This window comes from Misgurnus anguillicaudatus, chromosome 1 (genome assembly GCF_027580225.2).
Source record: "Misgurnus anguillicaudatus chromosome 1, ASM2758022v2, whole genome shotgun sequence".
Classification (NCBI taxonomy): domain Eukaryota; kingdom Metazoa; phylum Chordata; class Actinopteri; order Cypriniformes; family Cobitidae; genus Misgurnus; species Misgurnus anguillicaudatus.
Genome location: NC_073337.2, coordinates 32,121,551 through 32,134,996, shown reverse-complemented (window position 1 = coordinate 32,134,996; position 13,446 = coordinate 32,121,551). Strand labels below are relative to the sequence as shown.

General features: G+C 36.8%; 2 protein-coding genes across 4 annotated transcripts in view; one reads left to right on the top strand and one right to left on the bottom strand.

The window, feature by feature from the left end:
• Positions 1 to 468: 468 nt before the first annotated feature.
• On the bottom strand, positions 469 to 10,211 carry rab3ip (RAB3A interacting protein (rabin3)). Of its 3 annotated transcripts, none has more exons than XM_055191075.2 (11): positions 9,958 to 10,211; positions 6,957 to 7,227; positions 6,466 to 6,634; positions 4,486 to 4,581; positions 3,636 to 3,713; positions 3,282 to 3,479; positions 3,056 to 3,184; positions 2,741 to 2,853; positions 2,265 to 2,364; positions 1,853 to 1,922; positions 469 to 919 (listed from the first exon to the last, which is right to left on the bottom strand). In XM_055191075.2, exons 2-11 carry the CDS (start codon positions 7,217 to 7,219, stop codon positions 837 to 839), a joined length of 1,299 nt encoding a protein of 432 aa, XP_055047050.2. In that variant the 5' UTR covers positions 7,220 to 7,227; positions 9,958 to 10,211; the 3' UTR covers positions 469 to 836. The 3 variants fall into 3 exon arrangements, with proteins under 3 accessions (XP_055047050.2, XP_055047051.2, XP_055047052.2); XM_055191076.2 differs by having other exon boundaries at positions 469 to 916; positions 9,958 to 10,210; XM_055191077.2 differs by lacking the exon at positions 4,486 to 4,581.
• A 3,117-nt stretch (positions 10,212 to 13,328) lies between these two features.
• Positions 13,329 to 13,446, top strand: part of LOC141365405 (snaclec stejaggregin-B subunit beta-2-like) — a 128,133-nt gene continuing 128,015 nt past the window's right edge. The window contains exon 1 of the mRNA XM_073869984.1: positions 13,329 to 13,355. The gene's annotated coding sequence lies outside the window, so the exon portion shown is untranslated. The remainder of the gene's footprint in view (positions 13,356 to 13,446) is intronic.

Genomic DNA, 13,446 nt, shown 5'->3' with positions numbered 1-13,446 from the left:
ACACAAATACTGGACGCCCCGTCTAGTGAAGAGATTTGGCTGTGAACATGAATCTTATAGACACAGCACAATAATAATTATAGAATTGTGTTCTTACAAAAGTACAACAACAGTTTGGGCAGCAGACTTTACTATTGCAAAATGACAACAACTCTGTGCACAAAGCAATGTTGATGAAGAATTAAACAACTCAGTGTATTGTGAATGAAAAAAAGCTCAGATCTAAAGCCAAACTGAACACCTTTGATATGAAATAAAAGCAGCGTATCAGCCAAACTCTTACCAACCTGAATCAGTGCAAGAAAACACACCGTTTCAAACTGTTGCAAGAAACAAATGCCTATAGATTGTCATTGTATGATAAAATATTCAGCCTGATCTCACGAGAAATCTTACATATTTTAGTAGTTGGCTAATTCGTATCAATTCATAGGTCACAGTTGGACAAACAAACATCATCAACATTCATGTTTTCTGGAGGTGAAGACGTTTATTTCAGAAAGGCACTCAAATCAAAACAGGGTTTATAGATCTGATGAGGAAATAAACACAGCGCATACACACATTTAACATTTCAGATATACAAACAAAACAACACAACACACCACACTAGCTAGCATTTAACATTTCATCCTAAAACTCGTTTTATTTCTTCTGAAGGAACAGCGTCAGGATTGATTGATGTTTCATTGTCTCTTTTGTCTCCTTCAGTGACTGTAATGCATCAATATCTCATACACGTCGTCTGTTTTAATAAATATAATGTAATAGTCGAGTACAGGAGAGGTCGTGAAGATGCTTTCAGAGGACTCCAGCACATCAAACATCTGGTGGTCTTACAGTTCATCTTTGTAGTAACCCAGCTTGGCGTTGGACATCTCCTTACGTAGCTGAATGACCTCCCAAAACATCTGCTCTGCTTGATAAAACACAACAAACATCTCACACTAGTTACACAATCACCACCACAAACATCACACATCTAACGTAGGTCGACATGATCAGGTGAGAAATGATTATACGCTGTGGTTTTAATAACACAGAGATGTTCATGGGAGCGGGGACATTAATACTGGATCTCTGAAATGTCTGCTGGATGATGACTGAGAAAACATCTGGATTCACTTAAACATTACAATCTGTCAAAGCAACCGACCCAAAGCTTTGCTGCACTTCAGATTTTCTTATTTATCCAGCAGTGTATGTATAACTTAAATGCACAATTTATTTGATGAGAAAAATTTAAAACATGTTTGCGGTTCCTAACATGAAGATGGAACAAAACTACAGAAATCTGTGAGCTGAGATGATGACTAAATGAACAAACAGAATATTGAGGCCGCCGTCTCTGTCAAATTTAGTTTCTTGACAAAATTTTGTCAGGTATATTTATGGAAATCAAATCACTTAAAATCATTGCAGACGGTGGACTGTCTGTCTGTTGTCTGTCTGTATGTCTGTCTGTCTGTAAGTTGCAGTTTTATGAGTAAAAGATAAAAAATACAGCTTTTATCAAAGAGAACAAGAAATGTTGACACAGAGTTACAGGTGACGTGTATGACCGTATACATAAAGTACATCAACACCAAATACTACAAAACAATTAACAAAACTGTGAACTATACATGACAACTTTAATGTAAGTTAAGTATAAATGATAATACTGAACAAGACTTCTTCTTTATAAAACATTGTGCTGTAGTTGTATATTTGTTTTAAATATCAACCATTAAAATATTAAATCTCTTTCAAACACGTGGCTTGTTTAAAGTGTTTGTTATATTTAGTTGATCAGGTTGGTATTATGATTCAGATTGTGTAGATGTGTTAAGTAAATGAGTTCCCATCTTACCATCCTGTTGTTTAACTAGTCCTTGTTGAATATATCGAATGTAGGTGAAGAAGTTACAGACAGATGTGATCTAGAGAAAACACAGATTTAATAAACTTATTTATATAGTCATACTGTACATACATATAGGGGCGGTTTCCTGGACAGGGATTAAACTAGTCCTAGATTAAAATAAATGTAAGAGCTGTTCAAACTGAAAACAACTTGAACTGAAATATATTAAAATACATCAGTGCCCTTTATTTTGCCTTAAAATGCACACAAGTAATGTTTTAGTAAGGCATGTTTGTTAAAAGTAGTTATATTTCCTAATTAAACTAAGGCCTAGTCCTGGTTTAAGATAATCCCTGTCCAGGAAACCAGCCCATAATGAATGACTATAATAAGAGTAAAGAGAGACTGAAACACTCACCCGATATCGACAGAACGGTGAGACGTAATAATAGTTACTAGAGTCACCAAACTTGATCCGATGTTTACAGGTTTTGGTTTGTCCACACAGAGCACACTTCCTGAAGAAAAGAAGAAATTATTTATCATCACTAATCAAAACATATATAAAATATATATCACCACAATAATCCAGTCTCTACAACACAACACATATAATAAAATATAAACTACACTGCCCATTCTTCAAGTTAACTGATATATTTAACCAGTGCTCAGGTTAGGGTTACCTGTAAATTAATGGCACAATAAAGTAGCAGTTGAGTTGAAAGTAAAATATATTTATATTATTATAGATTCATGTATATCAGCATGATTTATATTATTATTATATTATGTTTGCTCTTGACTTCTTGTGTTGTTGATGAACTGAATTCTGTTGTCTGTGATGATGATGATGATGATGATGATGAAGAGGATGAGGATGATGTCACTCACTTGGGTCCTCCACACTCCACAGCAGAAGCTTTAACTACCGGCAGAGGCTGAAATCCCACCGGCTCCACGCTCAGTGTGTTCTGCTCCACCGCCTCCAGAATCGCTGAGCCCAGCTACACATCACACACGATTAAACACAAACAACTTATTAACAAACAGACCTGATCATCTTTAACAGACAGACACAGTTTACCAGCAGATGAAGATGTTTGAACTCTCAGTACAGCACAGATCATATAAATGAGACTTCTGATGTTGACTGTGAAACTCCATCATTAACACAAATAAAGTGTGTGTGTGTTACTCTTACTTTACCTCGCTCTTAGAGAAGGTCAAGCACGGATAAATCTCTTCTCTGTAAATACGCTCCAGGAAAGAGCAACTTTTCTCTAAAGTAGGTTCTTCTTTCCACGCTTTAAACTCCATAAAGAGCAACGTGTCCACCTGATAAACACACACATACAAAAAGTGGGAGTCTTGTTTGTGCTGAACATAAAATATTTAATACAAATGATCTTTAAAACAAAGGCTCGATACAAACCTCCTCACGTAGAAGAGGCTGCATGACGGCGACCTCCTGTTGACTGCCCATCATGGCGCTGCTGGTGCTTTTGTTTCGAGCGTGACCTTTCTTAACGGGGGCTTTGGGTCCAGGTGGCATCTCCTTACAGGGGGACGTGGGAGACGTGGACAAAACCAAAGTCTTGAGAGCGGCCACCTCGGCCTGGAGAACATCGATCTACAACAGAGACAAACACAAAACATACAGAGAAAAATGACTTCACATCACATGTCAGGATATTCATCTGTCTTAAACATCAGCTGTTAATGTAAAAACACAAACTCATCTTAAGCCTTCAGTGAATGATGTTAATATTTAAATAAACATGATCACCTTCCCCAGCGCCTCCTTCAGTTGTTTCTCTGCGGTGGCCTGCTTCAGGTTTGCCTCGTGCACCATCTTATGAGCTTCCTGTTAAAAATATCAGACATATTACAAACACATAAACTCAGACTTGTGTATAAATAACCCACACCACGAGACACCAGATCAGACCAGATCAAATCAGACTAGAGCTGATCAGGGGAAATGAGGTCAGATCAGAGATCAGATTAGATGACATCAGACCAGACTACACCACAGCAGATCAGAGAACAGAAGATCAGACCAGAATAAATCAGACCAGAAAACATCAACTACAGGAGATCAGACCTACAGTACCTGATAGAGAGCAACTAGAGGAGGATGACAATCAAGAACTTTTACTAGTATAAACTAAAACAAAACTACATGCTGTATGTGAAAAGCAAAAGTATGAAGAAAGTGTGAAATGAATGAGACAGAGCGAGTTTAATTCAACACATCTCAATCCAGTCTGATTAGTTTCTGTATAGTTTACATCAATGTGTTAAATTTAACAGGTTTTGTGATTGATAAATCAATGAAAAAAAATCTTAAAAATAAACTCAACTGTACATCATTCTGTGACTCATACAGCTGAATGTCCCTGATGTATTTTAAACATTTTGAATCTATTTCAAAAATCATCTTCTCAATCTCTTTTAATGTAACAATACTGTAAAGTGTATGAATCAGATGTTTATTATTTTGTCTTATTAAGAGGTTTGTGTTTAATGTGTTGCTCATCTAAAGTGTTGAGTCTCTTTCAGTATTGTGAATGTTGATCTCTTTCTCTATGTGTTGTTCAGTACAATGATCGCTCAGATGAAGAATCTGAACCAACCTGAAAGAGACTAGCAGTGAGTTCCTCTAGCTCCTGACCCAGCTGATCTCTCACCTTAGAAAGCCTCTCACACTCCTCGTCTTTTAACTTAAGATCCTTCACAAACATGCAGTGACATCAACACAAACACACAAAAGATAAACAACAGAAAATGAATGAGTGAATGTGTGGATTTCCTTTTAAAATTCATCAACTAAAAGAAAAAATGTGGATGAAGAGACTACAACACAGTCCTGAAGGGTCCAGCAGATAATCCAGATCTTCAGAATGACCTCAAAATCTCTTAAGACACAGAAACCATCATTCAGTGTTTGTTATGTTATTGTGAGACTTTCCACAGACTGAGCTGAAGTCAAACCTACAGTTCTCAGAACAGTACATCTGGTGCGTGTGAAAACACAACTCAAGCTTTCCTTGACTACAAATCTCATCCATCAGTCTTCTTTTTATCATCGCTCACTAACCCTGACCTAACATGAGCTTGTGTACGTGTTTGACATGTTATGTTTTACATAATTTAAAAAAACTACTTACATTTTACAATTGGATTTGTCGACTCTCATAAAACACTGAAAAATACAAATCTGTCATAAAAATGTGGTGTTGATGTTGAGGTGATGAATGTGTATTGCATCTGGCTTCAATCAATGGTTTGATATATATCTGGTTCTACATGTGATCTACCAAACTCCTCTCTCTCTCTCTTAAACAGTTAGGGTTAGTTGTCTTACTCTGAATCCATCATAAGTCTGCTTCGGTGAATAAAACACATACTTTCAAATACACATCAGTAATATCAAATAGTTAAGAGTTATGAAATTTATTTTTTAAGATGAATTATGAAATATTTATTTAATTGTTCATTGAGAATATATACAGTATGAATCCATGTTCTTGCTTCAACCAGACGGTACGCATACAATCATGATTTATATTTTTAACTGTCTGTAGAGATGGCAGGTAATTTCAGGTGAACATTATTGGTCCTTAAGGATTAATGTTGTTTAAGTAAAGCAAAGGTGTCTGATAGTCTGATCTATAGTCTGATAACAGACAATCATCTAATTCATCCACACAGAGGAGGAGCAGCGCTGACAAACATTAACATCAAGTACAGATGGGGCAAATAAATGTTTTTAAATGAAAGCCCATAACTACTTCAGCTACAACAAACATAACCAAACCTTTCCAACTAACCGTCAATCAGTAACAATGAGCTGATATATATGTGATCATGTCAAAGCAGATTTAGACTAAAGAGAGGACAAGGGATCATCTTGGGTTAATAAAAAAACACATCTGTAAACCTCAGTAGCATCTCATCAGAGGTCTCTATCAGGTCCTCTCTGAGAGAAACACAACATCTGATGAAATAACCAAACACAGTATAAGGGTGAGTAAAAGCAGACAATGTAAATCCAGTGATGGGGTGTGAAGGTCCTTCTCAGAAGTGAATCTCAGCTTTGACAGATATTAAATTCATTCATGCATTACACTTCATAAAACCACATCTACAGCCTTTCATTAAAACAATTAACCAGTAAACATTACAGTAAAACATTTATAAATATATTTAATAATCACACTGACAGAAACATAGTGACTATAAACTGAAGGTGAACAATGACACAACCACTTCAGTCGGATAGTCATGGTAATTTAGGGCTATCTAGAGTTAGTTCTGATTAATCAGGGTTAGAATATATATAATGATTATGTTTGACGGGTGTTGCTTTTTCAAATGCATGTTATAAACAACTCAAACTAACAGTGATTTCAGATTGATAAGGACTTACTGATCAAAAGCTGCAGTACATGAAATAGCTGTGAATAATATTAGCTGTGACATTCAGAGTAGTTATCGGACACGTATTATTAGTGTTTATAGGCATTTATCGTCCCATCCCTAGTTCTGGTTAATCAGGATTAGTTACAGTTAGTTCTGGTTAATCAGGGTTTGCTATGGCATTGGTCTCTCACCAGTTGTGCTTTGGCAAGTTCCTCCTTCAGTTTTTCGTGTCCCTTCTCCTTAACCTCCATGACTGATGGACTTCTGAGACGACTCAGACTGTCAGTGCTGATGCTCAGAAGATCTTCACCATCAGCTGATGAGACGTTAACGTCACCTCCAAGCGTGGGATCCGGACCACTGCAGAAACAAATGTGATGTGAATTTACTCATCACAATGCAACTCTTCTGGGTCTGATAACTGTGTTGAATTTGCTCTTCTAGAAAGACAATATGCTTAAAATTATAAAGCATTTCACAAGACCCTTGTAGAGAAACATTTCTTATTTGTTATTCTTTTAGTTTTCACATTTCCATCCAGTCACACACAGTTTCATCAATGCCATCTGTAAACATCAATATGCACAAATACTTCATTATCATCATAGCATCTGGTTCAGTTGGGTCAAGCCACACATGTAGATGAGGTTAAGCTACTGGTCGGTTATAATTGGAGTCTGACCTGCCATTGTGAGTCTCGTCTGTGCCGAGGTGTCGTGGGGCGGAGTAGACCGGCTGGGTGGGTAGCTGGTCGGCCCGGAGAGCATTGGGCACACTTTGACCGGAGCTCAGCGAGTGTGTGCGGTACAAGGTGTTGGGGGCTGCGTTGTGCTTCGGTGGACTGGGGTCTCTGATGCCATGAAGATCTGGGGTGGTGGGTGACGCCAGATTCACCTCATGAAAACCCTCAAGTGGTTCGCTGGACATCCTCACCAAGATCTTCATAGAGTTTTCTGTGTGAAGAGTCAATTCAATGACTTTTACACCCTAACGTAAGATCTGTTATCATTTACTGGCCTTCATGTTAAAAGCTATATGAACACAACAAGAGATGTTTAGCAGTTTGTCTCAATCATTCACTTTCACTGTATGGAGTGTCAACATTCATTGTTAACCAGTGTATTAAAGAGCAACTAAACCCTAAACCAACTTTTTTAGTGAATGATCTGTAAGAAAGATGCTTTATTAGTGCTGTTCATTGATTTTAGTAAGTTTTTTGACACCATATATTGTAGTATTGAAACCCTTTATAGCCAAAAAGGGTTTCAATACTACAATATATGGTGTAAAAACGTCTGAGTGCTGCCCTCTTCAGGTTGAACGGTGGCTACTGCAGTTGAATTTTCCTATTGGATGTTGGGTCCAAAAAATAACTCGTGATGTAAGCAGGTTCAAGCTCAGTTTGTCCCCTCTATCTACGTTGGGATCTGCCCACTTTCTTGCATTTTTTAAATATTGCCAGTGGGTGGAGTCAGGCTCTGACCAGGGGTTTAGTTACGCTTTAAAGGGGTCATATGATGAAAATCTGTCTTTTTCATATTTAAGTGCTATAATTGGGTCCCAGTACTTATATCAACCTAGAAAATGTGAAAAAGATCAACCCAGCAACTTCTGGCTCCCCTTGTGATGTCAGAAGGGGGTCAAAAGTTCTTGTAACACGAGTTTGGAAAGTGTAACAACCATCCCCTTACATACACATAAGAACATTTGTGATTCAACATCGTGTGAAAAGCCAAAACAAGACGGTAAAAAAAAAACTGCGGCAAAAGGGTGAAGGCTGATAACTCCTCTTCAGAAGAGGAAGATTTCTGTGTTGTCTGCATGAAACTATTTAGAAATTCAAGACAATTCATGCACAAACAAACATTCCAAAAACAATATAAACTGAAAAACATGTTTACTGTGAAATATACCGTTATTGTGAAATATAAAATGATTTTTTGACATACCGCCCACCCCTGTCTCACATCAAGGTCTTCTTCATCTGATCATACAGACACATACGTCTACATAAGTTTAATCCTCTCACAGGTAAAACTGCTCATGAACACTGTCTGTAATAAATGTAAAAGCTATCTGATAGCTGCTCGCTCATGAAATATTGAGGCCAGAAGGCTTGTGCTGCAGAAACCTGCCTGACATATCAGCACAGTCACTTACATTCACCATTAGGGCTGTGACGATTAATCGTGCAAATGCGCGTTTTCTCAATGAATGAATTTGAATGAATTACGGTGAAATGACACTACACCCAAAAGCCAGAGGGCGCTCTCGTGTAGAAATGCCATTTGTGTCACAGAAGAAGTATCATTACAAACGCTATTCCAGGAAATGTCTAAACGGATATTTATATTGCTGTTCTTGTTTCAGGTATTTTCATGATAATAAAACTATTTTGAATGATTGTGTGTGAGTTTTGCTTTTTTAATTCACATTATAAACTACTCAAACTCATAATGATTTTAGCTTGATAAGGACTTCCTACTGATCACAGAGCCGTAGTACATGCACAAGCTGTGCATGAAACACAAAATCTGAGCCTTGCGATTCAGAATCTATTTCAGGCAGGTCTTTTTAACGGGAAACGTGAGGTATCGTCACAGCCCTATTCACCATTCATGTTTTGCTACAGAATTGTTAGATTATTTTGCGACAATATTTCATTTATTAACAATCATCTGAATTACCACATGAACTATAGGAGTTGTTACTGACATGAGATATATCTTCAACTGTAACACTGTATTTCAACTGTAACACTGTATTTCAACTATAACGCTGTATTTCAACAGTAAAACCATGGTTACCACAAAATAACCGTGGTTTTGACATCTGTGGTTTTTAAAAACCATAGTTAAACCATGGTTAGTGTAGTAAAACCATAGTTTTGCTGATAGTAATCAATACACCAAAAAAACATGGTTACTACCCTGCTGAAAAAACAGCATCAAACCAGCATGGACCAGCATGGAATTTATGCTGGTCTATGCTGGTTTAGCTGGTGGTCACCAGCATACCAGCACCAAAACACAACATATACTGGTCTTGCTGGTATGACCAGCATGGGATGCTGGTGATGATGCTGGTTTAGCTGGTGTTCACTACCAAACCAGCACCAAAACACAACATATACTGGTCTTGCTGGTATGCTGTCTTTTTCAGCAGGGTACACTTTTACCACAATCAAATGATGGTCAATTTTCGTAAGGGACAGTAGTAAAGTACATGCATGAGGTACAGATGGACAATGAGAGCAGATTAATCAGGTGCTCATAACAGATGCCATAAACATTTAATGTAGAACAAACTTATTCCTGTCACACACGTGTGTTTGCATGTAGACGTTTATAAACACACTGCCGCGTCATCATTATTCTGATAGATAAATCCTCCTGATGAAAAATCCATCAACACCCTATTAACATAATAACTCATTCACGTGATAGATATAATATTGTATCAACGCCTCATTAACATAATGAGACAACACGTTTGAGCCACATCGGTTATAGATACAAACTCCTCATGAATAATTAATGACGTCTCATTATCATCATGACAGAATCACGTTACAAATGCTCCTCATAAACATAATGACAAGACACGATCGATTTCGCCTAAATTCTTTGAATAAAAGCACAAATTGCGGATTAAAGCAGAAGATAAGATTCAATCATACTCACATGTACCGATAAGATTGTGTGTCTGTCATTAATCCAGCGTCTTATCCACAAAACGCACGCTATTATTATTATATATTAACGCACAGACGCGTGCACGATCACGTCTCCTTTCATAACAATATAAAGAATTAAAATAACTAGTAGTCGGTTAATGACAGTAACCAGCACAAAACAAAGACACAGCAGAGCCGCCGGTCTCCTCCATCTCGCTTCATGATTGTGCTGCTGATTCCTACTATTGCTACGGTTTACCTTATGAATATTAATAAGATCGTGTTGACGTTGCTTAGTAACGTACTGTTACGCAACCAAATTAATCTTCATAGCCAAGCCTTCTGCGCACGTTTACTTTCTGATTTGTAATTTACCCAGCGCCCGCCTACCAACGTCTGCGTGTCCTCCAATCAGGTACGCCTGCTGGGTAAACGTGCAGTTACGTAATAAATATTCATGAGTCATTCCTCCGCTATAGTAGGATCTGTATTAGTGGACTTTGATCTGTCAGTTTAGGCGGAGGCTCAGAGCAGCTCACGCAGGCGCAGTTATATTTATGAGCTTCATCATAAACCAATGTGACATCAAAATAATAACTTAAACATTATCATTATATATAGCTCAGAGCAGCACACTATTATATTACAAGAGTAATCATGTATTTATACATACTTAACATTAAACTTTAAAAATTCAATTCACATTTATTTGTATAGCTCTTTTCATGAAGCATGGCACTGTAATCTAACCAATCAGCTTGAAGAGATCTCTATGGCTGTGCATCATCTCTGTCCCTGACAGTTTTTGCAGCATCCCTCCTCCTTCCCATCACTCTCAGCTGTTTCATTTATCCCAGTTAAAGGGGGGGGGGGGGCTCTGGGTTCAGGCCAATATTCTGAGCTCGGACAGTACACAAATTCATACATGCTTTTCATAAAGAATGCTTTATTTTATTAGCCTGTTAATTACATGTTAATGCAAACAGTTTACACTCTCGCAAAGCAGCTTTAAAGGAGGACACGATGTAAAAAAACACATAAAAAACAAATTTAACAGTTTATAGTCTAGAGCAGGCATCATCTGAAGTCTTGCAGGGCTGAAACACCGTATATTCTGTATATTCTGTATATTATTCAACAGCAATTTATAATCTGTTCATTAAGCCTATTTGTATAACAAAAGTGTCTCTCTTATTGTACACATCAGTGTATGTGCTCCTGTTGTACAATATATGTCTAAAATCGCTCTCTATCTCCTATGAGAAGTCATTCCCTACATTCATACCCACAATACACTCTGACTCATTATACATCTCATTTTGAAGGTCACATTTGTTGGCCTCATACAGTTTATTATTTCAGGTTTAATTTCAGAAATGCAACCGTTATATTTCAAGGAATGAAACTAAAGTGATTTTATCTCATGAGAAATAAATATTATTTTTTTCATGTTTTTAAACTTTTTGTTTACTAGATCCCAACCCTTACAAAAATTAACCATCTTTTTTTTGTGGTAAAAGTGTAGTAAACATGGTGTGTTTTTTTTGGTGTATTGATTACTATCAGCAAATAGTTTTACTACAGTAACCATGGTGTTTTTTTTAACTGTAGTAAAATCATTGTTAATTTTCGTAAGGGATTGTTTACTGTTTATTATTCACACAGACTCTGAGCATTAGATCTTCATATGTTTTTTCCCCTTCTGTTGGCTACTCTCTGTTCATGACAAGCAGCTCCAACATGATCTTTAATCATCCTCATCACACTTTATATCTGAGGTTGAGAAAACTACATTTTTTATTTAACTGTTATATCATTTTATTATACATAATTGTGGTCAAGTCACTGTTACTTCTTCTTCTTTTATTTCTTTATGCCATTCCAGCATCTACGGCTATATTCATGGCGAGAACAAGTTAATCGATACACAAGTTTTATTCAGACACAAGTTAATCCATACACAGGTTGGTGGAGGGACAATTTGGACAAAAGGGGCATCTTCAATCTGCCTAACTTGCATGTTTTTGGCCGGTGGGAGGAAACCGGAGTAAACCCACACTGACACAAGGAGAACATGCAGAAACTCCACACAGAAAGGCCACCTGCCCTATAGCCGAGGCTTGAACTGGAGACCTTATTGTGTGAGGCAACAGTGCTACCCAGATTTGTTTTGTGATGTTGATCTGAATAGTTTGTTGAGGATGGTTGATCATCTTTTGATTTGGTCCCACAGTGATAATAAAAGTGAATCTAGTTGATTTATTTGTCTGCCTCTATTACTTACAGACCCACAGATGATGATAAAAGTAAGATTGTCTACAGACTTGTTTGTTAAATTTTATCTTAAAATGAAGGATTGAGGAAATGAGAAACATTATAACTGTCTAAATGTCTTTCTAATGCTCCGTCATCCAGCAGGTGATGCTACTGTATATCACATCTACTGTATTTAATCCAATAAACTAAAATGTTTATTACAGTTTATATAAAGCAACTCCAAAACAATTGATTGTATTTTACTGAAGTCTCTTCCACATTTCATGCAAATCACTTTTGGACACAGGATATATATGTTCTGTATTTCCTGGAAAGACTTTAGTACAAAGCACCTTTGAAAGCTGAGAGCTTCAGGCAAACTTCATTTGAATGAGGAACAGAGCTGACTGTGAGGACTTTCATAACATCACAAAGACATCAATGTAAATATCAACCTGAACATTTGGATGGGGCTGTTATTTTGATCAGATTGTTCTGTAGTGACCTTTGACCTCACTGGTGAATGATACTGAGGTTCTGACATCTACACCCCATCATGGACCAGTGAGAACATTATTAACAATGCTGGAGATTGATGGCACCATGATCATTAACATATCAGCTTTATTCCTGTTTTAGAAAATCACTTTTCTTTCATCCATTCACATCAGAAGTCTGTTTATTTTCAGACACTCAACAGAGATTCACTCGTGATCATCTCTTAAAGTAACAACTCACACAATAATGACAACTCTTTAAATGGTCATCATTTCATCACCATCATGTTCTTGTATTCTGTGTAAGATGTTTATTAGAGTGTTATCACTTACAATGAAACTCAATGATGACCAGCAGCTGTTTTAACAGTAAAAGGTCATGAGTTTGATCCCAGGAAACACACATACTTATAAACAATGTATATCTTGTAATGCACTGTAGGTCAATTTGGATAGAAAATCTATATTCTGCTCATAAAGACTGACACACGTCGATATGCAAATAAGAGAATATCTGAATATATAATGAGTCTTTCTAAAGAAATAAACAAATGATGGGAGGTGTTGAAGATGAGATATAATATAATGACATACTGATAAACACACAGACAGAGAAACAGAAGATTCAGGAGAGAAACACACAAACTCAACAGTAAGAACTTTATTTACTTTCTCATTACTATTATAATAATAATTATAATATCACAGTGTTTTATAAGGATTGTGTATTAATGTTTGATAAC